Genomic DNA, 26,472 nt, shown 5'->3' with positions numbered 1-26,472 from the left:
CTGAGCTCTAGTGCTTCAGGAGTGGGCTAGGTCAGTCAGTCGTAGTTACTGAGCACTTACTGTGTGCAGAGGACTGTACTAAGCGCTTGGGAGAGTACACTATAGCAGTGTAGCAGACATATTCCCTGCCCACAATGAGCTTACTGTCTAGAGGGCTGAGCTTAGAGTCTAGAGGGAAATGGTTGTTGAGTCTAGAGGCGGTCTAAAGGAGCCGCCGTCAACACTGTCATATCCGGCCGTTTGGCCTCTGGAGGCCGAGAGCTCGCTTCCGGGATTAATGATCCCCGGACCCGCTTCCTAACCTGCGGCCGCCCACGCTAATTCCAAGCCTTCTTTGCAGAAAACGCCCGTTTCGTGGCATCTGAACAAGGGGCCTCCTCCTTAAAGGCCTGACCCTTGAAACCGGGGTCACTCCCATCCCATTTTGTGAGCTGGGGGGAGAAGCTTCCTTCCCGGCGCCGTTCTGCTCTCTCTGCTTGGTGTGGGTTCCGGCTGGCCGCCAGGCTCGGGGCTTGGGTTCTCCTCCTTGGAGTGTCCCCTATTCCCATGCTGCCGGCCCACCCAGTTGGTGTCATTGAGAAGGCTCTGGTGGGCATCCCATCCACTAAGGGGTGCCAGCCATTGAATGCAAAGACAGCAGAGCCTGGGCAAACACAAAAAGCCTTGGGGGGTGGGAAGGGCAGAAGACTTATAAACAAGCAATGCGGCTTAGTGGATAGAGCACAGGCCCCGGAGTCAGAAGGTCAAGGGTTCTAATCCCAGCTCCTCCACATGTCTGCTATGTGACCTCGGACAAGTCACTTCACTGGTCCTCATTTGCCTCATCTGTAAAATGGGGATTAAGACTGTGAGCCTCGTTGTGGGACGGGGACTATGTCCAACATGCCTAACTTGTATCTACTCCGGTGCTTAGAGCAGTGTTTGGCACATAGTAAGCGCTTAACAAGTACCATAATTCTTTTTTATCATCATTAAGTGGCTCATTTTATGTAATTTGGGGTATTTTTATGGCATTTAAGTGCTTACTATGTGCTGTGCAATGTACTGTGTGTTAGGGCAGGTACAAGCTAATCGGGTTGGTATTCGTTAGTAACGGAACTGGTTGGATTCGGGGAAGAGAAAGATCCCAAGACTGGTCACAAAGTTCAGGACCTGCAGATACCCAGTGAAGTCCGGGCTTCCACAGGGTCCAAGTTCAGATCCCAGGAGCAGAGGGGTTTCCGGGGAAGGGATCTGTGAGACCTCCATCTTTTAAATTATTTTACGCATCCACCCAGGTGCACTGACATAAGGTATGGGGGAGGAACTCGGGAATCCTGTCAAATTCCCACCTGGGAACTCTTTCCCAGTGCTTAGCACAGTGCTCTACAGACAGTTCGCATCTGGTAAATATTACTACTACTGATAATATCAGGTAGCCCAGAACCTACTTGATAGAAAGCAGCATGGTGTAGTGGATAGAGGATGGGCCTGGGAGTCAGAAGGTCATGGGTTCTAATGCCAGCTCTGCCACTTGACTGCTTCGGGATCTTGGGCAAGTCACTTTGATTCTATTTATCGTGATTAAGATGTCTTGTTTTTGTCCGTCTGTCTCCCCCGATTAGACTGTAAGCCTGGCAGTGGGCAGGGATTGTCTCTATCTATTGCCGAATTGTACGTTCCAAGCGCTTAGTACACAGTTAGTGCTCAATAAATACTATTGAATGAATGAATGAACTTCTTGATATGTTACCTCATCTGTAAAACGGGGTTAATATTGTGAGCCCCATATGGGAAATGGACTCTGTCCAACCTGTTTAGCTCATATCTACCCCGGCAGTTAGTATAGTGCCTAGCACATAGTAAGCGCTTAACAAATACCTCCACTGTCGTTATTATTACTAAGTTTAAATATCTCTGCTAAACACAAATCCCTGGGAGCTCTCCAGATGGGTGTGAGTGTGTGTGTGTGTGTGTTTAAGTGGCTGCAGGAAGTATTAGTTAATAATTAAAGGAAAGGGTTCTTAAAGGGGCCTTCATTTCCGAGATCCCCAGAGCTCAATAAATATTGGCTCAGTTCACAGATGGAAGTCAAAGGAGCATTCCCCAGATGTGGTCTGCCTCTTCCTGGGTGTGCTGTCTTTGGCCTGTCTGTCTGTTTGCCCTGCGGCCTCCCGATCCCTCTCCAAGCTCACCTGTTCATCCATTTTCACCGCTGACGCTCTGGCTCCTTTCATTTGTACCTTTTGGAAGTCGTCATTTTTTGTAACGAAGCCTCCGGTCTTGCTTTGGGTGCATCCTCTGTAATTATACTAATAGTGATAAGCGCTTGCTATGTGTCACGGGCTGAACTAAGCACTGGGGTGGATGTAAGCAAATCGGGTTGGATATAGTCCCTGTCCCACATGGGGCTCACAGTCTTAATCCCCAATTTACAGATGAGGGAACTGAGGCCCAGAGAAATGAAGTGACTTGCCCAAGGGCACACAGCAGACAAGTGGCGGAGCCGATATTAGAACGGGGCCCGGCCTCTATTCACTGGAACGTACGCAGTTGAGGTGAGGAGGCAAGGCTGCGGAAGGGAGCTTCATGTCACCTGGAGATGGAGTTGGGGCACAGGTGCGAGGTGACGAGTTGACTATTCCCTGCCCTCACTGGCTTTGCAGTCTAGCAACAATCAACCTTTTCAAAATCTTATAGTTTTCCTTCTCTCCTTCCCCTCATGGCCCTTTTTTTCCCAACTGCTTTCTAAATATAAGCCGCACCTGAGTGCCCCGGTAGTTTAATGTGTAAGTTGAGTGTAATGTGTAAATTGCTCGCCTAATTTGATGATATCAGTCATGCAAACAGCCCTGCACTTTGCTACTTTTCCAACCAGTTAGATACATCCCTCTGTATCATTACCCTTTTGGAAGGCACCGTGCCCTGGATTAAGCAATTTGATTGGCCTGCATCGCCCCTGCATCTGGATTTGCACCCTACCCTCAGCCCCCAGCACTGATGTGCATGTCCCTAATTTATTTATATTAATGATGGTCTCCCCCCCAGCCTACAGACTCCTTGTGGGCAGGGAATATGTGTACCACTTCTGTTATATTGTACTCTTCCCACGTGCTTGGAACAGTCCTCTGCACATAGTAAGCACACAATAAATACGATGGATGGATTGGATCGATTCCTGCCCCAGACCCTCGAGCAACTAATGTTGGAGCTCTTTGTTGGCCTGGAGAATAGGGGGATGGGGAAGTCTTCCAGGCCTCTCTCCCGTATTCCATCCCGGCTCCAACCTTGTCTCCGACTCCTTCCCACCTTCCGGGCCCCACCTCGATTTCCCTGCTCTCTGCCCTGGAGAGGAGGTCACATTCCCATGGTCGTCTTCTTCAACGATGGACACTGACAGTGGAATGGGAATGGAATGGGAATGGAATGCTCTGGGGCCTCATGCTTCCTTCTCAACTTCTAACGGGAGGGGTTGGGAGGGGAGGTCATTTCAGGTCATCACCAGAAGTAAATACAGGCTTCCTGTTTTCTCTGCCATCTTCTGATTTTGGTAGATCAGCGAAGTGTGGGTGTGTGCGCGCACGAGTATTAAGACTGTGAGCCCTATGTGGGACAGGGACCGTGTCCAACCTGAATAGTCTTGCCTGTACCCCAGCACTTAGAACAGTGCTTGGCCCATAGTGAGTGCTTAATAAGTATGATTTTTATTACTATTACTTGCACACCAGTAAAAGCACATCTCCAAGCGGCCTTCCCCGACTAAGCCCTCATTTCCTCTTTTCCCAGTCCCTTCTGCGTTGCCCTCGCACTTGGATTTGCACTCTTCATTCACCCCTCCCTCACCCCCACGGTACTTATGTCCATATCCGTCATTATTTCTATTAATGTCTGTCACCCCCTCTAGACTGTGAGTTCACTGTGGGCAGGGAACATGCCTACCAACTCTATTACATCATACTCTCCCAAGCACTTAGAACAGTGCTTTGCAAACAGGAAGCGCTCAATAAATGCAGTCGATTGACCTTATCGGATCTTCGAGCATAAAAAGCATCCAAGGAACTTTCCTTTTCAGCTTTTCTCTGAGGGACCTGGGAGGAGCAGTGTTGGCTCTTAGGAAGGCCCCTCCCTCCAGCCCATCCCCTCCCTTCCTCCCTGTGCCCCCTTTTCCAGGTGCTTCCTTTCCAGGGCTGCCACATAGAGGCTGGGGACCTGTTGACCACTCCCCAGGAATGTCCTCCAGTCAATCCTTAAGACTGTGAGCCCCCTGTGAGACAGGGGCTGTGTTCAACCCAATTTGCTTGTATCCATCCCAGCACTTAGCACAGTGCCTGGCACGAAACAAGCACTTAACGAACACTACAGTTATTATTATTGTTATTATCGGGGTTGATCGAGTGTCCACTCTGTGTGAAAGTACAAGACAATAGAGTTGGCACGCAGGCTCCCTGCCCTCAGGGAGCTTACAGTCTAGTGGGGGAGATCAGCATTAGGGTATGTTGTGCACAAGTACAATGGGGTTGGGAAGTGGGGTGAGGATCAAAGTCCTTAAGGGGTACAGACCCAAGCGCAGAGACAGCGCAGAGGGGATAAAGAAAATAACTGTGGTATTTAAGTGCTTAGTATATGCCAGGCACTTGTATGCAAGGTAGATACATCCTGATCAGGTCCCACACAGGGTTCACAGTCTTAGTGGGAGAGAGAACAGGTATCAAATCCCCATTTTGCAGGTGAGGGAACCAAGGCACCCAGAAGTTTAGTGACTTGCTTGAGGTCACATAGCAGGAACAAATAGGCTAAGGAGGTGAGGCGAAAGTCAGGGAAGACCTCTTGGAGGAGATGAGATTTTAGGGGACATCTCTAGGGCACTTAGCCCTCAGCAGGATCACCCAGCTGATACTTTTCACACAGTTTTGGCCAGAATGGAGAGTCCTGGGGGGAGGTGGGTGGGAGGCGGGGGTTCCCTACCGTTCGAGCACCCTTGGGGGAATGCCCTCTCCTGGACCCCCTTTTCTCCCTCGGGGGCAGATTACAGGATTCTCTTTGGTACCTCCTTCTGGTTTGCCGGAACACGAGGGCTCACGTAGATTAAATCCTCACTCTGATCCAAAGACTGGAGAGAAGGGCCTGAATTAGTGAAACATCTGGATCGTAGGTGTTCCCTTTGAAAGGAGATTCAAATGTTCCACCTCCTGGAAAAGTCAAATGGATGAAAGTATCGCACTGGGGCCAATGTCTTTTCCCACCGTCAGGCACCGGGGAAATTGCACCTGCAATTTAAAAGCGATGATAAAGCCGGACCCTGTTTGTAGAGCAGTCTATAGAGAATGGCATCCAGTTGCCTTAGGGTATGAATACCCGCAGGGGTACGTTTATGTCGCTCAATCAATTAATGGTGTTTATTAAGGACTTACTATGTGCAGAGCCCATGGGAGAGGACAATATAGCAGAATTAGCCGACGCGTTCCCTGCCCATAACAAGCTCACAGTCTAGAGGGAACATGTCAAGCCTCTGACTTGGTGGGGCGGTGTTTTCGTACCCATCTCTGTGAAGGTATTTTTGCCCCATTCACAGGCATGGCACACGTCCATCCCGTCTCCCTCCCCTGCCCCCCGCCCAGCTGAGAGGGAGGTAGTTCCATCCAATGTCAGAAATACAAGCAGGTCCCAGGGCCTTCCGGGCGCTGCCTCGTGGACGAAATCTCACTTCCTCCAGGAGGTTGTCTTTCTCCCGATTAATCTTCTCCACAAGTCGCAACCTCCCCACTATCCCCGCCTTAGCGCTTTTGCCGTCCCCACTTCCCATCTCACTTCCGTACGTACCTTACGACACGCTCTGCTCTACAGAGCTCTTATCCTCCCATCTATGAATTCCCTCACGGACCATCTCCCCCGCTAGACGGGGAGCTCTTTGACAGCAGGGATCGTGTGTCTACTAACTCGATTATTGTGTGCAGAGCGTTGTATTAGTCAGATCCTTGAGGCCAAAGATCGGGTCTAACTCTGTTGAACTCTCCCTAGCGCTTAATACAGTGCTCTGCACCCAGTAGGCGGTCAGATCCTTTAGGATAGGGCTCATGTGTGCTGACTCTGCCGTTCTCTCCCAAGCGTTTAGTACAGTACGCGGCACACGGTAGGTGTTCAACCAATACTATTGATTGGAAACTGGATCCATAAACAGCCACCTCTGCCCCTAAGAACCCATGCGTGGCAGGCCCCTTTGATGGTTCAATGTCACTAAATGGACATCATCTAAAAGAAGGCAGCGTGTTTCACGTAAAAGTTCAAACAGGAAATGAGCTCAAGGCGGGAATAGAGTCTGAATTCCTGGCGGGGGGCATCGGGGTCCTCTTCCAACCCAAGAAAACCAGTTGATGACCCCATTGGGGAGCAAAGAGGGCACAGGTTAGGCCCAGAGAGAAGTGAGAACGTGTGCGGAGGGTCCCCCTTGCGTGAAGCCACGGCCGAAAGCTCCGGGCAGGTACCCAGGGTGACTAATGTGCAAACGTGGGTTCGGAAAAAGGCTCGGGTTGTGCAAATCTCCGAGGGAAAAAGTGAGGCGGCCGCGGAGGGGTATAAACACGAGCGACACTGACGTTACTGTATGAAGCGCGCATCCGACCGGTTCCAGCTGGACAGAGGGCTGCCGTCACGGACGGGGCGCCGGACGGGTTGGAGTGACCGAAGCCCATCCGGGAAGTCCAGATGGAAGGTTTTGACGGACAGGAAGGGGAGGGAGGTGCTGGGCAGGAAGGCGTTGAGGGCTTTCTGGGTAAAAGTAATGAGAGTTGTGATATTTGTGGGTGATAATAATAACAACTGCAATAGTTAAGCACTTACCATACGCGCCGCGCACCGTACTAAGCGCTGGGAATAGCACAAGTCAAATGGGTCTCTCAGTCTAAGTAGGAAGAAGAGCGGGTATTGAATCTCCCATTTCGCAGATGAGGGAACTGAGGCACAGAGAAGTTAAGGGACTTGCCCAAGTCTCATGCCTGGAATTAGAACCCAGGTCCTCTGACTTCCAAGACCATGCTCTACCCACTTGGCTACCCCGCTTCTCATCGCAGAGTGGTCTAGTAGGTGCTTCTCATAGTAAGCGTTAGGCACTCGATAAGACATTGCATTCCCCATTTTATAGATGAGGAAATTGAGGCACAGAGGAAGTGAGATGACTTGCCCAAGGTCACCCAACTGACAAGTGACAGAACTGGGATTGGATCCCAGGTCTCCTGGCTCGCTAATTCCCCAGGGTGGGAGGAGGTGTTGGGGGGTGGGGAGGGACGGGGAGAAGGGCAGAGCAGGCTCTTGTGGTGAGTGAGTTAACTAGTTGTGCAGAAGCAGTACGGCTCAGTGGAAAGAGCACGGGCTTTGGAGTCAGAGGTCATGGGTTCGAATCCCAGCTCTGCCACTTGTCAGCTGTGTGACTGTGGGCAAGTCACTTAACTTCTCTGTGCCTCAGTTCCCTCATCTGTAAAATGGGGATTAAGACTGTGAGCCCCACGTGGGACAACCTGATTCCCTGCGTCTACCCCAGCGCTTAGAACAGTGCTCTGCACATAGTAAGCGCTTAACAAATACCAACATTATTAGTTGTGCAGAAGGGCAGCTCGGTTGGCCCTGAGGCCCGGGACCAAGCCTCTCTACCCTCCAGGCCCTATTTCTTTCCACCTTCCGGACTGTTTTTCCAAAACATTATTCTGCTCACATCCCCTCGCTCCTCACAATCCTCCAGTGGTTGTCCTCTGCTCTCCACATCAAGCAGAGACTTCTAACCTTTGGCTCGAAAGTGTTTAATCGGCTCTCGTCCCACCTCCCTAGCCTCATTCCCCTCCCATAAACTCTGCTCCTCTAATGCCAGCCAACTCTCTGTGCCCGCTCCCATCCCTCGTCATCGACCCCTCACCCTCCTTCCTGCCCGGAGCGTCCTCCCAGTTCACATCTGGAAGTCCAGCGCTCACCCCGTTCTTCAAAGCCCTTCTGAAATCCCATCTCCTCCAGGAGACCTTCCCAGATTAGAGTCTCATTTCCCCATCCTGTTCCCTCCCACTCCAGGAATCCCATGTCACCTAAGCACGTGGGTTCTCAATCTTCCCGCTCTCTCCCCTCCCAGCACTTGTATCAATCAGTGGTACTTATTGAGCGCTACGTACTGAGCCCTTGGGAGAGCCTGATACAGCAGAATTAGCGGACACGTTCCCTGCCCATAACGAGCTTTCGGTGTAGAGGGCAGATCTTTAAACTGTATAACTTACCTCTTCCCGTAATTCATTTTAGTGTCTGTTTCCCCAACTAGATTGTAAGCTGTGGAGGGCAGGGATGTCTGCTAACTCTATTGTTCTCTCCTAAGCACTTAGTACAGTGATCTGCTCTCAGTATGCTCCTTAAAGGCAGGAATGATGTCTGTCATGTTGTCCAGTGCTCTGCAATTAGGAGACTAAGCTCCGTGAGGGCAGCGATTGTATCTGTTAACTGTGTTGAAACTCTCCCAAGCACACTCAGTACAGTGCTCTGCACAAAGTAAGGGCTCAAGAAGTATGTGGATTGAGGGATTGGGAGCAAGGAGGTGGAGCGATGCCAGTAGCAGAAGAACCTAATTAATTGCACAGAAGTCTGGGGGAAAACGTTGTCCATCACTCCCCACCCCCTCTGGACACACACACACATGGGTCAGTTTATCATGGGGCACACGGGTGATGCACTTTTCTAGAGCTTTCCAAAATAGTGATTTTATCTGTGTAGAGAATGAGAGGAGACAGCCATGAGGAACTTTAAACTTCTTTGTTAGGCCTATTGATTTGAGGTTATGATCAATCGGTGTTAAATCTTACCTTGGATACTGTTCAGAGATGGGATTCGGTGCCTATTCTCCATCCTACTTAGGTTGTAATGTGGGGCAGGGATTCAGGCAGTCATTTATTGAGCGCTTACTGTGTGCAGAGCACTGTACTAACCACTTAGGAGAGTACAGTATCACAGAGTTGGCAGACAAGTTCCCCTGCTCACAATGGGCTTACAGTCTAGTAGGAAGATGGACGTTATTCAGTCATTAAATGATGGATGTGTACTTAACTATCGTGGGGCTGGCGGAGAGAGTACAGAGTGCAAATCAAGTGCAGGGGCGATGCAGAAGGGAGTGGGAGAAGAGGAAATGAAGGCTTAGTGAGGGAAGACCTCTTGGAAGAGATGTAATTTTAATAAGGTTTTGAAGGTGGGGAGGGTGATCGTCTGTTGGATATGAAGAAGAAGGGCGTTCCAGGCCAGAGGCAGGATGTGGGCGAGAGGTCAAATTGTGTCTGACCTGATTGTCTTGTATCTTCTTCAGTACTTAGAACAGTGCATGACGCAGAGTGTATGCTTAACAAATGCCATAATAATAATGTTACTTGGATATGAGTGGGAGGGGGCTTGTTAAACACGTATCCACTCGTCAGTTCCCCCAACCCAGAAGCCACCGGGTATTAAATTCCTTCCTCCTTGGAGAGGAAAGATGAGGACGGCTATTTGGTAGAGGATGGAAAATACAGACTCGCTTTGTTAAAATCTTGCCCTCCTGTGGTTTCTGTAAAAAGATTAGCCCTTATTCCAAGGAAACTTAATCTTTTTCCATCTCCTTTATCTGCCGCTCGAGTGAGCGTCTGAACCCCCGGTTATGAAAAGGACAGCATTGTAGAATGGGAATGAATGGGTGTTTATGGAGTCCAGCCAGTTTCAATGGGAGGTCAGATTTTTGAGAGGTTTAGGAGGAAAAATAAAGCACCGGTTTTTGTCCAATTCTGAACTTGCGAAGGAGGAAACTGGGGTACGCATTCTGGAACCGGGTTGAAGGTCGGTTGGTAGAATACCCGTTTCTTCGGGTGGGTAAAGGGTTCTACAGATCCTTATGTGAAGTCGAGGCGAGGAGTGGTGGTTTAGGAGAAACAAGAAGGGAATATAGATTTTTTTGACCCTCCCCAGAATGAATGAACAGCGCCGGGTAGTCGGGGAAGCAACATGGCCTCGTGGATAAAGTACGGGCTTGGTGGTCAAAAGGTCCTGGGCTCTTATCCCGGCTCTGCCACGTTTCTGCTATGTGACCTTGGGCAAGCCATTTAGCTTCCCTGTGTCTCAGTTACTCCATCTCTAAAATGGGGATTAAGGCAGTGAACCCCATGTGGGACATAGACTATGTCCAACCTCATTAGCTTGTATCTACCCCAGCCCTTAATACGGTGCCTGGCACCATAGAAGTGCTAAATAAATACTGTATAAATCCGGCCATAGGCACCGCGATGCAACAACCGGTGAGGGTGGGTCTCGGGCAGAGTACCCGTCCTCCCCCAGCACGGCAGAACCGGCCGGAGTAATCGGGAGCGCTCGTCTGGGGGTTTCATGGAGTGTGGGGACCTTGGATGGCTGCAGAAGCAGAAAGGGATCCATCCTGCTGTCCGGCGGGCCTCTGTTTCGCAGCGGGAGAAGAGACGGAGAGGGCACGGTGCCCGGGAGCCCCTGTGTTCAAGGGCTTTGGCGTACTCTCAGCCCGGCTTCCGGCGTGCTCGACTCAACCAGAGCCGCAACGCCAAAAGTTGGGGGCCGCGGAGAGGCCGCAGGTGATTCCGACAGAGCCAGCTAGCCCCCACACGCCCCGCCGGCAAGCTGACGGGCCGAGAAGTCACCTCCGATTCTAGATGGGCCGGCTTCCAAGGTTTGATTTGTCGGGAGGGAAAAAATGGAGTAAACCAATCCCCTCCGTCCCTCCCGGGGTTGGAAAAATAACCCGGCCTTCAGTTAATTTGCCGTTAAAGCCTCCTTGGGGGTCCACGGTCCCCGGAGAAAGGAAAAGCTCACCCTGATCTGTCTGAGCCAAGCCAGGCATTCAAGGGCTCTCACGGGGCAGTTTTTGGGCCCGTGAGGGTAGGTGGTTGGGAGATGCAGTAAATGGGAGTGTCTTTTTCACGTGGCGGGAGGAAGGCATGCGTCTGAAGCAACAGGTAAGGGAAGTGATGCCAGGCTGTCGATTTGGGCTATTGTTGAGGACACATCATTTGCGGGTTGGGGTGGGGGGGTGTGCGTTGGGAGGTCCTCATTGGTGGGGGTTCATCAGGCCTCGTTTTCTGGGTGCCGTGAGGGCCCCTGTCCTGCAGTCCAAGCAAAACCAGGTTGTTGAGTCTCTCAGCCTTACTCCTGAGAGAGAAACAGCATAGCCCAGTGGAAAGGGCCCAGGCCTGGGAGTCAGAAGACCTGGGTTCTGATACTGGCTCTGCCACCCACCCACTCTGTCACTTCTCTGGACCTCAGTATCCTCACCGATAAAATGAGGATTCAGCACCTTTCTCCCTCCTGCTTAGACCGTGAGCCCCAAGTGGGGCAGGGATTGTGTCCGACTTGCCCCCTCGCTCTTCTCCACCCGTCGGGGAGCACCGGCTCCAGGCAGGGGGGCATTTGGAGAGGGTATTGGCTTGGTTGTCCGTCGACCTTATCGGATCTTCAAGCATCAAATGCACTCAGGGAACTTTTCATTCCAGTTCTCCCCATCCAGGAAAGGCCATGTATGCAGAGCAGCAGAGCCCAATATCTCTGGGTTTGCCACCGGCCAGTTTGGGTCCTCTGCAGGCATCTGCCAGGTCATCCTTCCCATTTGTCTTTCTCTTCCCAAGTAGTCGGGAGGCTGGGAAAGGACCAGCGTAGAAATCCAAGGCAAGAGGAAGCCAGGTGAGCCTGAAGACTCAAGGGAATGTCTGGGAAGCCCACGGCGGGAGGCTTTCATCAGCTGGCGGCTGGCCAGTTCCGGCTCAGGGGCCACCCGGGCCTCCTAGCGATGGACGGGGTTGCCAGAGGAGCAGCCCCGGCCAAAATCGCCCAGAGTGGGGGTGGAGTGCAACCTCCCAGGAGGCTCAGGGCTCCGGCCCGCCGATAAGAATAATTGTCTGGCTTGTGAAGTGCTTCCTGTGTAACTCCTGGGAGAGAAGCAATGAATGCAGGCATGGCCTAGTGGAAAGAACCTGGGCCTGGGGAGTGGAGGACCTGGGTTTTAATTCGGGTCCAGCCAATTGCCTGCAGTGTGAGCGTGGACAAGTTGCTTCCCTGTGCCTCGGTTTCCCCAACGGTAAAATGGGGATTTACTGCCCGTTTTCTTAGACTGCGAGCCCCGCGTGGGGCAGGGACCGGGTCCGCCGTGATTTATCTCGTATCTACCTCAGCACTTAGTACAGAGCTTGGGGCTCAGAAACAGCTTAACAAATACCAGCAGTATTATTATGCTCTAATATGTCCATTTAAATCTAGTTCTTTGCAGAAATAATTGAAGTGTCTCCCCGGGCAGACCGTAACCCAAGTTCCAGGAAATGCTCTCGTTTGCGGGAAATGGTTTAGATGTTTCGACGGGTCATTTTGCAGAATGAATAGAAAGCAGCTGATGACCCAAACTAACCTGGGGAGTGAGGGGGTGGGGGTGGGTTTGTGGGGGGGGTTGCCTTTTGTAAAGCTGGTTTTCTCCAGTAACCAAGAACTGGCAGAAGCAAACAAGTGTCCCGGCTCAGCCCATTTTGTGGCGGCTTCTTGATGACAGTCGCCCTTTTGAAGAGACGTTTTCTAAGTAAGGTAATAGAAAAAAGCGAACACCTCAAACGCCTAGACTTCCTGAGCTTTGCCATGGCAACCGCGTGTGCCTTCCCTAAGCTGGAACGATGATGGAAAATAAAAATGATGTCATCTGTAAGCATGAGGCTCGCCTTCAGAACCAAAGGGCGTTCAAGGATAGTTTGGGATTGGCCAGTTTTCCAGACTGTGGCTTCTGGCCTCTCTCACGTAGGCTCCGCTTTGAGAAGCAGCACGGCCTAGAGGAACAAGCCCCGGCCCAGGGGTCGGGGGGCTTGGGTTCTAATCTCAGCTCGGCCACCTGCCAGCTTTTCTTATTGTTGTTTTTTGGTGTTACTTATAAAGCGCTTACTCTGTGCCAGGCATTGAGCTAAGTGCTGGGGTAGGTACTAGACTGTAAGCTTGTTGTGGGCAGGGAAAGTGTCTGTTTATTGTTGTATCGTACTCTCCCAGATGCTTAATACAGTGCTCTGCACGCAGTAAGCGCTCAATAAATACGATCGAAAGAATGAATGAATGAATGAATACTGGATAAATCAGGATGGACACTGCCCCTATCCCACATGGGACTCATGGTCTAAGTCAGAGATTTAATCCTCATTTTACAGATGAGGTAACTGAGGCCCAGAGAAGTAAAGTGACTCTCCCAAGGTCACATGGCAGACCAGTGGTCACACAGCAGCCTCAGTTGGCCTGTGAGCCCCATGTGGGACAAGCACTGTGTCCAACCTGATAAAGTTGTCTTCACACCGGTGCTTAAAACGGTGCTTGACACAGAGTAAACCTTTAACCATTACCCTTTAAAAAATAAAAATGAAAAAGTGGTGGAGGCAGAATGTGAACCCAGGTCCTCTGACTCTCTGACCTGTGCTCTTTCCAGTAGGCCCCACCTTTGAGTGACCATAGGCAGATCATTTCTCTGGGCCTCACTTTCCTCATCTGTAGAATGTATTGCCACAGCTATCGTCTGGGCTCCTTGAGGGAGAGGGACCCCGCCTGACCCGATTGCCTTGTATGTACCCCAGCGCTCGGCACAGAGTAGGCTCCGAAACAGATGCCACGGTCGCTATCGATCGATTGATGCGGGTGCAGGAAGCGCCCGCCGTTGGGGGCCGCGTGTCTGGTGGGCGCGGGCTGGGTGATCCTGGCGGAGCTAAGGGGCCCTCTCTGCGTCTGTTTCAGGAACAGTTACGCCCGCGTGCGAGCGGTGGTGATGACCCGGGATGACTCGAGCGGGGGCTGGCTGCCCCTCGGAGGGGGTGGCCTGAGCAGCGTCACCGTCTTCAAGGCCCCGCGCCCCGAAGAGCACGGCCGCGCCGACCTGCTGATCCGCGGAGAGCGCCTGCGGGACCAGACGGTAATGGCACGGAGCGGACCCTGTCCAAACGGCGCCCGGGAAGGTGGGGGACGGGCTGGGCCGGGGGGCGGTCCTCGAGAACCGGGCGGCTTCACGCTTGCTCCGGTCTGCCAACTGATGGTATTTATGGAGCGCCCAACGGGGGGCTTCATTTGCCTGCTGTGTGACCTGGGGCAAGCCACTTAACTTATTCGTGCCTCAGTTTTCTCATCTGTAAAATGGAGATATGGTGCCTGTTCTCCGGCCCCCCTTTACACGGAGAGCCCAGTGTTGCAGAGGGACAGTGTCCGACCTGCTTATCTTGTACCTCTCCAGCAGTTTGTTCAGTGCTTGACATATAGTAAACAAAGTTGTTTTGTTACTATTATTATTACTGTTATTTCGTTTCTTAAATGAAAGGGACTTTAGGGGCCCACGGCCTGCCGCTTCAGGAGTTGGACAGTGGGAATAGAGTGTCACTCAGACAGCTGATGGGTAAATTCTGATTGGGATTCAACAGTTTGGGAGATGTGCCAATCTAATCATGTACCTCTCTTTGAAGCGCTCTTTTAAAGGAGGGTCAAATCTCTTTTTTTTTTTTTTAAAAAAAAAAGAGTGTTTTTCTTCATCTTGCCCTCATCATCAGTCTGTGTTTTGAAACATGCCATCTGCCAGATTTAATGTTGTTGATCAGCACTGTGCCACTTGCATTCTCTCACCCATGCCCATCAAGTTCCTTCCTATGTAAGTTAGAGAATAGCACCAAATCCCCATTTAACAGATGAGGCAGCTGAGGACCAGAGACATGAAAGGTGCTAAAGGCACACAGCAGGTAAGTGGCGGAGTCAGAATTAGACCCAGATCGCCTGCCACCCAGGCCCCGGCTATTGCCATTAGGCCACCCAGCTTCTCAGTTTTGGTTTATTGAGAGTTAAGGGACCACTTCCTTCTTCATTCATTCGTTCAGTCGTATTTTTGAGCACGTCCTGTGTGCAGAGCGCTGTACTAAGCGCTTGGAAAAGTACAGCTTCCTCCCTATTCACGACCAATCAATGAAAAGAGTCGTTTTCAGAAATATGGGGGTCTAGTAGGGAAGCTTCTTATTCCAAAGGGACTGATTCTCTGGTTCCTCCCATCCCAGTAGGAAGCCGTCCCTTTGTTCTTCCATCAACAGTTTACGCCGGAAGTGGGGAGGGTATTTATTTAGCTTTTAAAAAGCAAGTCAATCACCCGGCATTTACGGAGCCCTCAATATGTATGTGAGGCACTCCTCTGAGCCCTGGGGTGATTACATGGAAATTAAGACCTTTTGTGTCTGTAACCATAGTAGTGTTTCAGCGTAGCCGTAGGTGCATTTCACTGTACTAAGCTGTCGTAGTATTTATTGAGCGCCCTCGGGGCCCGATGCATTGGGAAATACAGAACAAAGACTTCACTCAATCCGCTCTCTTACTGTGTGGAAAACACGGTACTCATCCCTTGGGAAAGTACTATACAACAATCAGCAGTGACATTCCCTACCCAAAATGAGCTGACAGTCTACAGTTGGGGAGACATACCAATACAAATAAATAACATTACAGATATGTACATAAGTGCTGTGGGGCGGGGAGGGAGGGGAAAACAAAGAGAGCAAATCCAGGGCGATGCAGAAGGGAGTGGGAGATGAGGAAAAGTGGAGCTTAGTCGAGGAAGGCCTCTTGGAGGAGATGTGCCTTCAATAAGGCTTTGAAGCCGGGGAGAGGAATCCAGTGTAGGTTTAGAGGAGGGTGGGCATTCCAGGCCAGAGGCAGGCTTTCCTGCCGCAAGGAACTTAAACTCCAATGGGAAGACAGAAAACAATCTTACAAATAGAGTAATCAAAATAAGGAATGTATTATTGAATAAACATACAAGCAAATAGGCTATGGATGGAGCCAAATATTCGCGATACGGGCAGGGTGTGCAGGGGCCGGGATGGGGACCAATCCCGGAAGGCTTTCTGGAGGAAGTGGGATTCCAGCAAGACCAGATGGTGCCCCACAGAAACGCTGCAGGCAAGAGAGAAGGGGACCCCAGTAGTGGATCCCAGCCAAAACATCCATTCACTGATTGTCGTATATATTAAGCGCTCACTGTGTGCAGAGCACTGTACAAAACAACAATAAACAGTGACATTCCCTGCTTACAATGAGCTTACTCAGTGTTTAGGTTACTGGTTGGGTCACGTGGTCAGGAAGGCAAGAGGCAGTCAGTCGTTCCATAGTATTTATTAAGGGCTTACTGTGTGCAGAAGATTGGGAAGGTACAGTCCAACAAAGTCGGTAGATGTGGTCCCTACCCAGAAGGGCTTCCATTTTAGAGTGACAGAATTCAGCTGAGGCAAATTTATCTCCCCCAAATCCTTCAGGTATTTACAGCTAGACCTCTGTCTTTTAAAGGAAATGCATCCCCAACCCCCCCTGTGGTTTTTTTTTTCCTTCCCCTAAATGACATTTAAGAGCTTACTACGTGCCAGGCAACGTGCTTAAATCTGGGGTAGATACAAGTTAGCTCGGTCCTTAGCGGCAACCAAACTCGCGGGTTCGCCCCACAAGAGCACAGAAAGCTGTGTGTCCCTTAATGTTGTTTCCCGACGCCTGAGTCACAGGAGTGAGAGTCATGGTGGGAGACCCTCTGATCTTTTGATCTTTGAGGGGAGAAAAGGGGAGTGGGGAGAAAGGTGGTGCCTCCCAACCACCCATTTTGACTTCAGCCAGAAAAAGTTAGGACGGACGGATGGATGGTTGGATGGATGGGTGGGTGGGTCCAGAAAAGAGGGCTGAAGGATGGATGGACAGATGGGTGGGTGGGCTTGGCCTCTCCTGACCTGCCTGTCCATCCCTCCCCGCCTCCCACCCAGCTTGCCGGGATCCTAGTTGGAATGCGGAGCCATTTGGCCAGATACCCCCTGCCATAATTAGACACTTCCTGCTCATTATTCAAGTCACCTTCCGAGAGCCGGCTCCAGCCAGTCTGCTCTGCTGCAATTAGCTTCCACTGGAACCCGCTCAGGTCTGCCGGCCTGGGTAAACAGGGACAGAAATGGCTCTTCTTGATCCCCGGTGGCGCGAACAAGTTGAAAAGTTCTTTCTACTTCGGGGCGTGGTCGCCATTATTTTCTTGAAACCATTTCATTAGGCCCCCGTCCTTTTGATGGTTTTGTACACGCTGGCTAATTTTAGGCGGCCGAGGCTCTTCCAGAGCAGTCGGTCAGAAGAAGTCGGTCAGAAGAAGTCGGTCAGGATCTCAATGAAGCAAGTGGTCCTTTTTAATGGTGATGTTTGAGAGGCAACATGACCCAGTGGAAAGAGCATGGGCCCGGGAGTCAGAGGACCTGAGGTCTAATCCCGGCTGTGTCAGTTGCTTGCTGTGTGACCTTGGGCAAGTCACCTAACTTAACTGTACCTTTCTTCTTCTGTTCTCCCTCCTACTTAGACTGTGAGCCCCACGTGGGACAGGGACTGTGTCCAACCTTGTACCTACCCCAGCACTTAAAACAGTGTTGCACACATAATAAAGGTTTAACAAATACCGTAGAACAAAAAAACAAGTAAATTATCGTTATAATAATAATAAACGAGGGTTTATGGGTTTACTCTGCACTAAGCTCTGGGGCAGACCCAAAATAATCAGATCAGACAGAGTTCCTATCCCACATAGGGCCCACAGTCTAGGAGAGCACAGGGATCTCACTCCCATTTTACAGACTGTGAGTCCCATGTAAGATGAGAGACTGTGTCCAACCTAATTCACTTACATCTACCCCAGTGCGTAGAACAGTGTTTGCCACATACTAAGCACTTAGTAAATCCCAAGAAGAAGGAAATGAATTGAAAAAAAGCCCCAGAGAAGTGAAATGACTTGCCGGAAGCCACACAGCAGGCAAGTGGCAGGACCAGGCTAGAACTCAAGTCTCCTGATTCCCTGTTCAATGCCCTTTCCACTAGACCATGCTGCCTTTTTTTTTTTAATGGCGTTCATTAAGCGCTTATTATGTGCCACAGTCATCCCGTCCACACCCCACCACCCACCTTACACCTGTCTTTCACCCACCTATCCCGGTCCCGGAGGAGGGTGACAGCTGCAGGTCGGGGCCACTGGCCTGCACAGCCCTTCGTAGCCAGAGCTCTGTGCAGGAGACACAGCCGTAGGAGCGGAGCAAGAGTTAAAGGTCCCTGGGTCCCCTTCCTTTCTTCTCCCTTCTAGACTATAAGCTCTTTGTGGGCAGGGAACGTGTCTACCAACTCTGTTATATTCTCCCAAGTGCTTAGTGCACACGGTAAGCACTCAGTCACTGCCACTGCTTGATTGACTGTCCCAGGATCATGCAGCAGGTGGCTGCAAAGGATTTCTGGAATCCCGGGCGTGGAGTTGAAGAACTCCTCGGCCCTGTTGGTAGACAGGCGTGCCGATTGGCTCATCTTCCCCCTCACCCGCTACCCACTGCCGGAGCGGGAACCTTCTCTCAATACCCAGGGAGCTTTCTCACGCACGGAGGGAGGTCTGGGCCTGGTCTTCCTCCAGAAGCTCGACTTCCTGTTGTGGAGGTGCAGAAGACCCATTGGGTTTGCCGGCAGGAGTCTTCGCCCCGACTCGGGTTGGACGGGCGCTCGTTTCTACGCCGGGCAGCCCGGATCCAGTGGTGCCCGGGGGTTTCAGGGCTTTGCAGAAGGTTCGTGAAGTTTTCTTACATCTGTCCACTGCAAGTCCTAGGCTGGAAGTTCCTTGTGGACAGAGAATGTCTACCAACTCTTTTATATTGTTAGAGTGTACTCTCCCAAGCGCTTATTACGGTGCTTTGCACACTGTAAGTGCTCAGTAAATGCGATTGATTATATTATACTCTGAAATGCCTAGTACAGTGCTCTGCACACAGAAGGTGCTCAATAAATACCACTGATTGAATGAGCCAAAAAGCCAGCCAAGTGGCTTCTTCTGTACAACCCGGTGGAGTCAGGATCTGGGAGCCAGAGAACCTGGGTTCTAATCCCTCTTCAGCCATGGTCCTGCTGTGTAACTACGGGCAAGTCACTGAACTTCTGCACCTCCATTTCTCAACTCCCTCCCACTTAGACCACGCTAGCATTCAGCACAGGGTTTATTCCTTGAAACTATCACAAGTCCCCCAGATAAGTTGTGAACCACTGTTAGAAGGTTCGTGGGAAGGACACGAAATCGAGAACAAAAAGTAGATCACCCCTTCCTGTGCTGTCGCTCGTGGGGAATTGGGGTGACCTAGAGGCTGTTGGATTCCTCCCGGGCAGAAACAGACTGAGAATATGGGGTGATAAAAAGGGATGAGAAGCCCGGAGATCATCCGGTCTGCTCCGCAGCTTCCGGCTTTGGAGGCTTCTCAGGTGGATCGGCATCCAAAACCGATACGCTGCCTTTAAGGGTATCTGTCAGACCTCTGCCCAGCCTTCTTAATGCTTTAAAAACCCCTTCTTGCTTGGAGGTTCTTCCGTTACACTGACCCCAGCTGGCTCCTCCCTCAGCATAAGCCCATTTGCTGGTGTTCTGTCGTTAGTGAAAATTGAGAACATCTACCCTCCCCGCTTCGGTGCTCTTCTCAGGCCCGGTAAAAGCCCATCACCTCAAGGAACTTGCTTTCTAAATGGGAAGCCGAGACAGCTAAACAAAAAGAAGCCCTTGAGAGTCCGCCCCTGAGGTTCCGGTAGGGGAGATGTATTTATTTTTAACTCCACTTTCTCCGGTTCCTCAAACTGACCTTTAATTTCAGGTTAGCCGGGTCCAGGGGCGGGGTCCCGTGCCCTTCTGTCAGCAAGAAATGGGGGTGGGAGCTCAGCCCCTTCCTTAAGGGCAGAAGAAGTCAGCATATTAATTAAATTCACAGACTCTATCAAAGTTAGGGGTACTGGAACTCTCTGGGAAGCAGGGAAACTTAGGGGGCTTCAGTGAAGAGAAACCAAGTTGAGATTAAACCAGAGAAAAATGTGAGCAAATTCAACCAAAAAATATCACTGAAAGTCCAGGAACTCAAAATAATCAAAATCAAGTATAAGGGTGATGCAGAAGGGAGTGGGAGAAGAAGAGATGAGGGCCTAGTCGGGAATAGTACTGACAGAGCACCTGTTTGGTGAAGAGCACTTTACTAAGCACTTGGGAGATTGTGAAAGAGGCTCTCACTGTGTGCCAAGCACTGGGGTTGGATACAAAACAATCAGGTCAGACACAATCCCTGTTCCACATGGAGCCCACAGTCCAAGCGGGAGGCAGACAGGTATTGAATCCCCATTTGACAGATGAGGAAACTGAGGCCCAGAAAAGTTAAGTGGCTAGCCCAAAGTTGCCCAGCAGGCAATTGCGGAACTGGAATCAGAATCCAGGTCCTGTGATTCCCAGACCCAGGCTCTTTCCACCGGGCCATGTAGCTTAGCACTGACTGCTGCGTGCAGAGCGCTGTACTGAATGCTTGGTAGTAGGTAATAATGTTGATAGTTGTTAAGCGCTTACTATGTGCAGAGCATTGTTTTAAGCGCTGGGGTAGATACAGGGTCATCAGGTTGTCCCACGGGGGGCTCGCGGTCTTCATCCCCATTTTACAGATGAGGTCACTGAGGCACAGAGAAGTGAAGTGACTTGCCCACAGTCACACGGTACTGAATGAGTACCTACTGAATGAGTAAGTAGACATGATCGGAGGCAGCGTGGCCTAGTGAAGCAGCGTGGCGCAGTGGAAAGAGCGCGGGCTTTGGAGTCAGGGCTCATGAGTTCGAATCCCAGCTCTGCCACTTGTCAGCTGTGTGACTGTGGGCAAGTCACTTAACTTCTCTGTGCCTCAGTTCCCTCATCTGTAAAATGGGGATTAAGACTGTGAGCCCCACGTGGGACAACCTGATTCCCCTGTGTCTCCCCCAGCGCTTAGAACAGTGCTCTGCACATAGTAAGCGCTTAACAAATACCAACGTTATTATTATTATTATTAGTGGAAAGAGCATGTGCCTGGGAGTTAAAGGACCTGGATTCTAATCCCTGCTCCGCCACTTGTCTGTTACGTGACCTTGGGCAAGTCAGTCCACTTCTCTGTGTCTCAATAAACTCATCTGTAAAATGAGGATGGAGACTGTGAGCCCCACGTGGGACATGTACTGTGTTGAACCTGATTAGCTTGAATCTACCCCAGCGTTTATTACAGTGCCTGACAAATACCACTTAAAAAAAGAAAGTTGGGGTGGTTTTAGTGACTGTGGTAAGCGCTTCTGCTCCCAGTTGAGATCCTGTCTGATTTGATAACCAATGGATCCTAACTAAGATTCCAAGCTGCAGCTGAGCTTTCTTCTGAAGGTGGGAGCCGCCCATATCTCACCCTAAAATCCGCTATCCCTTTGACTCTAGACTGCAAGCCGGTTGTGAGCAGGGAATGTGTCTTCTGTTGTTTACTCTCCTAAGCTCTTAGTACAGTGCTCTGCACAAAGTCAGCCCTCCGAATACGAGAGAGCGACGGACTTACTGATTGCCGACCTGACTCGTGGACTGACTACTTAACTGGGGAATGCGAGGATGAAACGGCTTGAAAATTGTACGGCGCGACAGTTGATGCTAGAGCGAAACGTGCTTTGAACCATGAAGAGATGAAGAGATCGTTCGGGGGGCCTTTTTCTCAGTGCCCCAGGCCCACCCCTATTCAAACTCTGCTCCCTCCCTCCCCCGGCTCCGGGCTGGCCTCACTCAGTCCCTCTCGGTTCCAGAGGTCCAGATGTTTGGTTCAAATGGCATTCTGCTCTTGATTGGTACCAGGTGGTTTTGGAATGCGTGCTCAAGAAGGACCTCATTTACAACAAGGTCACCCCAACCTTTCACCACTGGAAGATCGACAACCAGAAGTTCGGCCTCACTTTCCAGAGCCCCGCGGACGCCAGAGCATTCGATCGAGGTATCCGCCGAGCGGCCGAGGACCTCTCTCAAGGTATGTGGTTCCCGTTCCTCCCCCGCACGTCACTCGCCCGGCATGGATGGCAGCCCCCACCTGCCCCCGAAGCCCACCCTGAAGAGCCCGTACATTTAAAACACCAGAGGATCTAAGCAAGCCACCCTCTGATAGGCAAATGACTTTTGGCAAAGTACGTTCATTTAGAAAAATTGGCTTTGTCCCAGAGCTTAGTACAATGCCTGGCTCATAATAAGTACTAAACAATTTCCATTAAAAAAAAAGGGTCCTGTGGCACCTGGCTTGCATGGGTTTATAAAGCACATAAATTCCCATAAGACCGTATCAGATTCTTAAGGGTGGGGGATTTTTTGGTCCAGAAAGGTTGAAGGGACCAGACGTTGGAAGTACGGTATCGGACTCTGCTCCCTGTTGAATTCTACATGAAAGACTGTTTGACGGGGAAACCTGAGGAAATTGCTTAGTAAATGCAAAGGAAGTGGCGGAGTTACGTGACAAAGTAAAACTGGGAGCCGGTTCCGAGTCCATTCATCTTATCCCGATTTGGATTTAGCGTCGGAGAGCGAGAAAGCCGGGGACAGGGAGGGCGGTGGGAGTGTCAACGCCTGAGATGGGAAGACCAGGGGGAGGAGGAAGGATACCTCGAGAGAGACGGCGAGTCGTTCGTGTTTGACACGTCGAGTTGGAGATGCCGACAGGACAGCCAAGCAGAGACGTCCCAGAGGGAAGGGGAGACGCGGGGCTGCAGTCGGGGTGGGGGGTCAGGGCCAGAGTGGTCAGTTCGGGAGCCGTTGCAGAAAGGTGGGAGCTGAAGCCATGGGAATGGAGGAGCTGCCTGGGAGAGCAGGAGGAGGACGGCGTCCAGAACGAGCCTGGTGGGACACACCCCAGTTAAGGGAGTAGGAGCGGAAGAGGAGCCAGCGGGTAAAACCCAGAAGGGTTAGAACTCAGGTCTCCTGACTGCCAGGCCCAAGCTCTGGAGTTTGGAAATCTTTAGCTAGTCAGCGAAGTTCAAACTGCAGGATTTATTTACCTAAGGAGAGGCTTAAAACCTGATGTTTCTGAAATAGGAGGGCACTGTGTAAGGCACAAGAAGCCAGAACCTGACTTTGAGTTCTGTCCCAGAAGACTTTGCTGGGCCAAGAATAGACCCAGCCCAATGGCTGGGGTTCATAGATGGAGGGGGACAGAGAGATGATTGGGGGCAACCCCCCCCCAAAGACCCCCAGCCCAACTCCCACTGATGCCTTCCTCATCGCTCTCAGCGCCCATCATCCACGACGACCCCACGGTGGGGTCGGCCCAAGGGCCCATGGTTAATTCACAGCACGTGGCTGCCATCACCGGACGGCAGTTCTTAGGGGGATTCCAAGAAGCCTGATTCTTTCCCCCCTTCCTGGCTCTCCCGCAGGTTGTCCAGCACCCCAGGGAGAAGCAGACGTGGCCGACGGCAGTTTGCAAGTAAGTCGTCCAACTTGCTCGACCTCTGCTTGGGAATTGGGCTCCTTGGAAGATTTGGCCTCACGGTGGGAGTTAGGTGGAGAAGCCACTGGGCTGTGGAGGCCAGGCAGCTGGGTTTGGGGGTTTGAGTTGTTAATTTGTTGTTCAGGATCACCGACAGAAAAGTCCCCGTGGCCTTTATATAGCTGCATTTACTATTATTATTAATAATAATGGTATTTGTTAAGCGCTTACTATATGCCAAGCACTGTTCTAAACCCTGGGGAGGATACAAGGTAATCAGGTAGTCCTACATGGGGCTCACAGTCTTAATCCCCATTTGACAGATGAGGGAACTGAGGCACAGTAAAGTGATTTGCCCAAGGTCACCCAGCAGACAAGTGGCAGAACCGGGATTAGAACCCACGTCCTCTGACTCCCAAGCCCGTGCTCTTGCCACTATGTGCCCAGCATTCGACACTGGAATAAGCCTATGATAATCAGATCAGACCCAGTCCCTGTGCCCCACGGGACTGGATGAAGGAATTGAAGTCCAGAGAGGCCAAATGGCTTGTCCAAGGTCACACAGCAGGCCAATGGCAGGGCTAAGACTTGAACCCAGGTCCCCCTACTCTGAGACCCAAACTCTTTCCTCTAGGTCACGTTGTCATCTCCCCTGTGGCTCAGAAAGGGTGGCCTGGTCAGAGGCCGCGGGAAGTCTCCCACCCCTCGGCAGGGCCTGCCTAAATGACCCCAAACTGGGTGGACAGATGGAGGTAAGGGAAGCAGTATGGCCTAGTGGATAGAGCCCAGGCCTGGGAGTCAGAAGGACTCATTCCAGCTCCGCCACTTGCGTGCTGTGTGTGACTTTGGGGAAGTCCCTTAACTTCTCTGGGGGTCAGTTACTTCACCTGTAAAATGGGGATTAAGACTGTGAGCCCTGCTTGGGACAGGAGCTGTGTGCAACCTGATAAGCTTGTATCTACCCCAGCGCTTAGTAGAGTGTCTGGCACATAGTAAGCACTTACCAAACACCATTAAAAACGGTGGGGGGCAGGGACTCCTGTCTTGGGACAGGCAGCTGTTTGGGGGATAACTTCCTGCCAGGAAATCCTGGATCCCCTCCCCCCGGAGAGACAGACACGCACCGGTGCAATCCTAATCCCTGCGTGTTTCAAAAAGAAACAGCAGCTCCCACTCGTCTCCCAGTCTGATCTGTTTAGCCGGAACTGGTCTGGTTAAACCAGGTTTCCACCGATCCGGGACGGAGGCCGCAGAGACCGGAATACTGGGGTCAAAGTGGGGGCGTTGGGAGGGGGATGCTCGTCTCCATCCCAAAGCCAGGTTCAGCTCTGGCCCGACGCGACCTGAGTTGTGCGGCACAACCCCTCCGGTGGGGCGTGGGGGGAGCGGGCTGTGGCTGTGCCAGAGGGGAGTGCCCCCCGAAACTCCGCCACTTTCACCCGCCTCTGCTAGTCTCCAACCCCGCCACCGCCTTTCCTGAGTTGGAGCAGCCCAAGGCAACTCAGCTGGGCTCGGTGACCTCCCGATAACCTCAGGGCGACCGCGGTTGTGGCCTTAAGGAAGAATTCCGGGAAATGCACGGGAGTTATTGTCATCGGTTGACACTCTGGGTAAGCGAGCACACTGCAGTGTGGTGCTAGGAAGTGATGCTATGGTAAATGACTTACCTCGGAGGGCGAGGCTTGGAGAAACCTCACTGAATGGGTGTGTGCTTGCTCGCGTGTGCGCACGCACGCGCTCTCTTTCTCTCTGGACCATACGGAGCCCCAGTAGGGGCGTTCCCAGTGGCTGGCTTATGGTAACCAGGCTCCCAGGGCCACTCTGCGCCTGGTGGCCCCTGAGGAGGAGAGATGGCCAGGAGCAGTTGCTCCTGCAAGGCTGGTGAACCTCCAGCCCTGGGGGTGGGAGATGTTGTAGCAGGGCTGTTTCTATGCCAGCCTGGTCCGCCAGCTCAGAACTCTTCCAGGCTGAGTCCGATGGCGGGCTCTTTCCCGACTTCCCCGCCGGCCTTCCATCCCCACCCTCACCATCCTTAGAGATGTACCCAAACCTCCCTCCCAACTCGTCACGTATATATAACCCCAGATCACCCCCCAACGTACGGAGGTCTGCTTCCATCACAGAGGTCAAGGAGGGACGCACGCACACACCCCGAGATCACAGACACAAACGACCACTGCCCGGGAACCCTAGAACAGGACTTGGGAAAGAGCAAGACCGCTAACAGCATGGAAGAACCCAGAGGGACACAGGAGGGAAACAGACAAGAATCGCCTACCGCGGGCGAAGAACAATACTGGTGCTGGCCGGAGCGGAATGGAAACTAGCCACGGATGGAGCCTAGGCCTGGTCCGTTAGCAGACTACCTTTAGTCAGTCATATTTATTGAGTGCTTCTTGCGTGCAGAGCACCATACTGAATGCTTGGGTGAGTACTATATAACAGACACATTCCCTGCCCACAACGAGATTACAGTGTAGAGGGAGGACAGATATTAATAGAAATAAATGGCAGACATGGACATAAGTGCCTTGGACTTGACTGAGAAGTGCCTGGAGTGCCTTGACTCGTCACTGAGAAGTGTCAGTTTAGGCCATGGCAGATTTTCACCGGGCCACATCTCGTCCCGGGCGAGTTTGTGGAAAGTCCCCGTTCTGGGGTCCGAGGCTGGCCGGGGGAGGGACTGTCCACGGGCTGCTCCAGCCCAGCACTTTTCTGTCAAGAGGTTGCACCGGGGATTGTTAGAAACTCGCAGTAATTGCTGCCGGTTACAGGATGGTTTGTATTTACGTTAGCCAGCCAGGTGTTTTTCAAAGCAGGGGCTATTTGCGATAGAGAATTCTGAGCTCTTGATTATAGCTCCGCCTGGCCCAGTCAGCGGGAAGGGATCACTGGCCGTTCTGCTCTGATTGGCCCATTTGAGGGGACCCTTTTCTCTTGTTTCCACTGAACAATTAGCAGGAATCTTTCCATAGCGTTTCGCAGGGCCTGGAGAGGCTGCAGTGCGTGTCCGTCCCGTCCCCCAGCTCTGCTAGGCTTCGCTAGGCTCCCTGTGGGCAGGGGAACTCTGTTGCAATGTAGAGAAGCAGCATGGCCTAGTGGAAAGAACCCGGGCCTGGGATTCAGATGACCTGGCTTCCAATCCCGGTTCGGCCACCGACTTGCCGTGTGACACTGGGCAAGTCACTTA

The 26,472-nt window shown here is 51.7% G+C and overlaps 1 protein-coding gene across 1 annotated transcript in view; it reads left to right on the top strand.

Moving 5' to 3' along the window:
* Positions 1 to 26,472, top strand: part of SPRED1 (sprouty related EVH1 domain containing 1) — a 51,684-nt gene that overhangs the window by 16,341 nt on the left and 8,871 nt on the right. The window contains exons 2-4 of the mRNA XM_029078031.2: positions 13,735 to 13,909; positions 21,668 to 21,836; positions 23,230 to 23,279. Coding sequence (XP_028933864.1) covers positions 13,735 to 13,909; positions 21,668 to 21,836; positions 23,230 to 23,279 — 394 coding nt within the window. The remainder of the gene's footprint in view (positions 1 to 13,734; positions 13,910 to 21,667; positions 21,837 to 23,229; positions 23,280 to 26,472) is intronic.

Source organism: Ornithorhynchus anatinus, chromosome 13 (genome assembly GCF_004115215.2).
Source record: "Ornithorhynchus anatinus isolate Pmale09 chromosome 13, mOrnAna1.pri.v4, whole genome shotgun sequence".
In the NCBI taxonomy this organism is placed as follows: Eukaryota; Metazoa; Chordata; class Mammalia; order Monotremata; family Ornithorhynchidae; genus Ornithorhynchus; species Ornithorhynchus anatinus.
The sequence above is the reverse complement of the archived record's forward strand: the minus strand, read 5'-3'. Positions and strand labels throughout refer to the sequence as shown.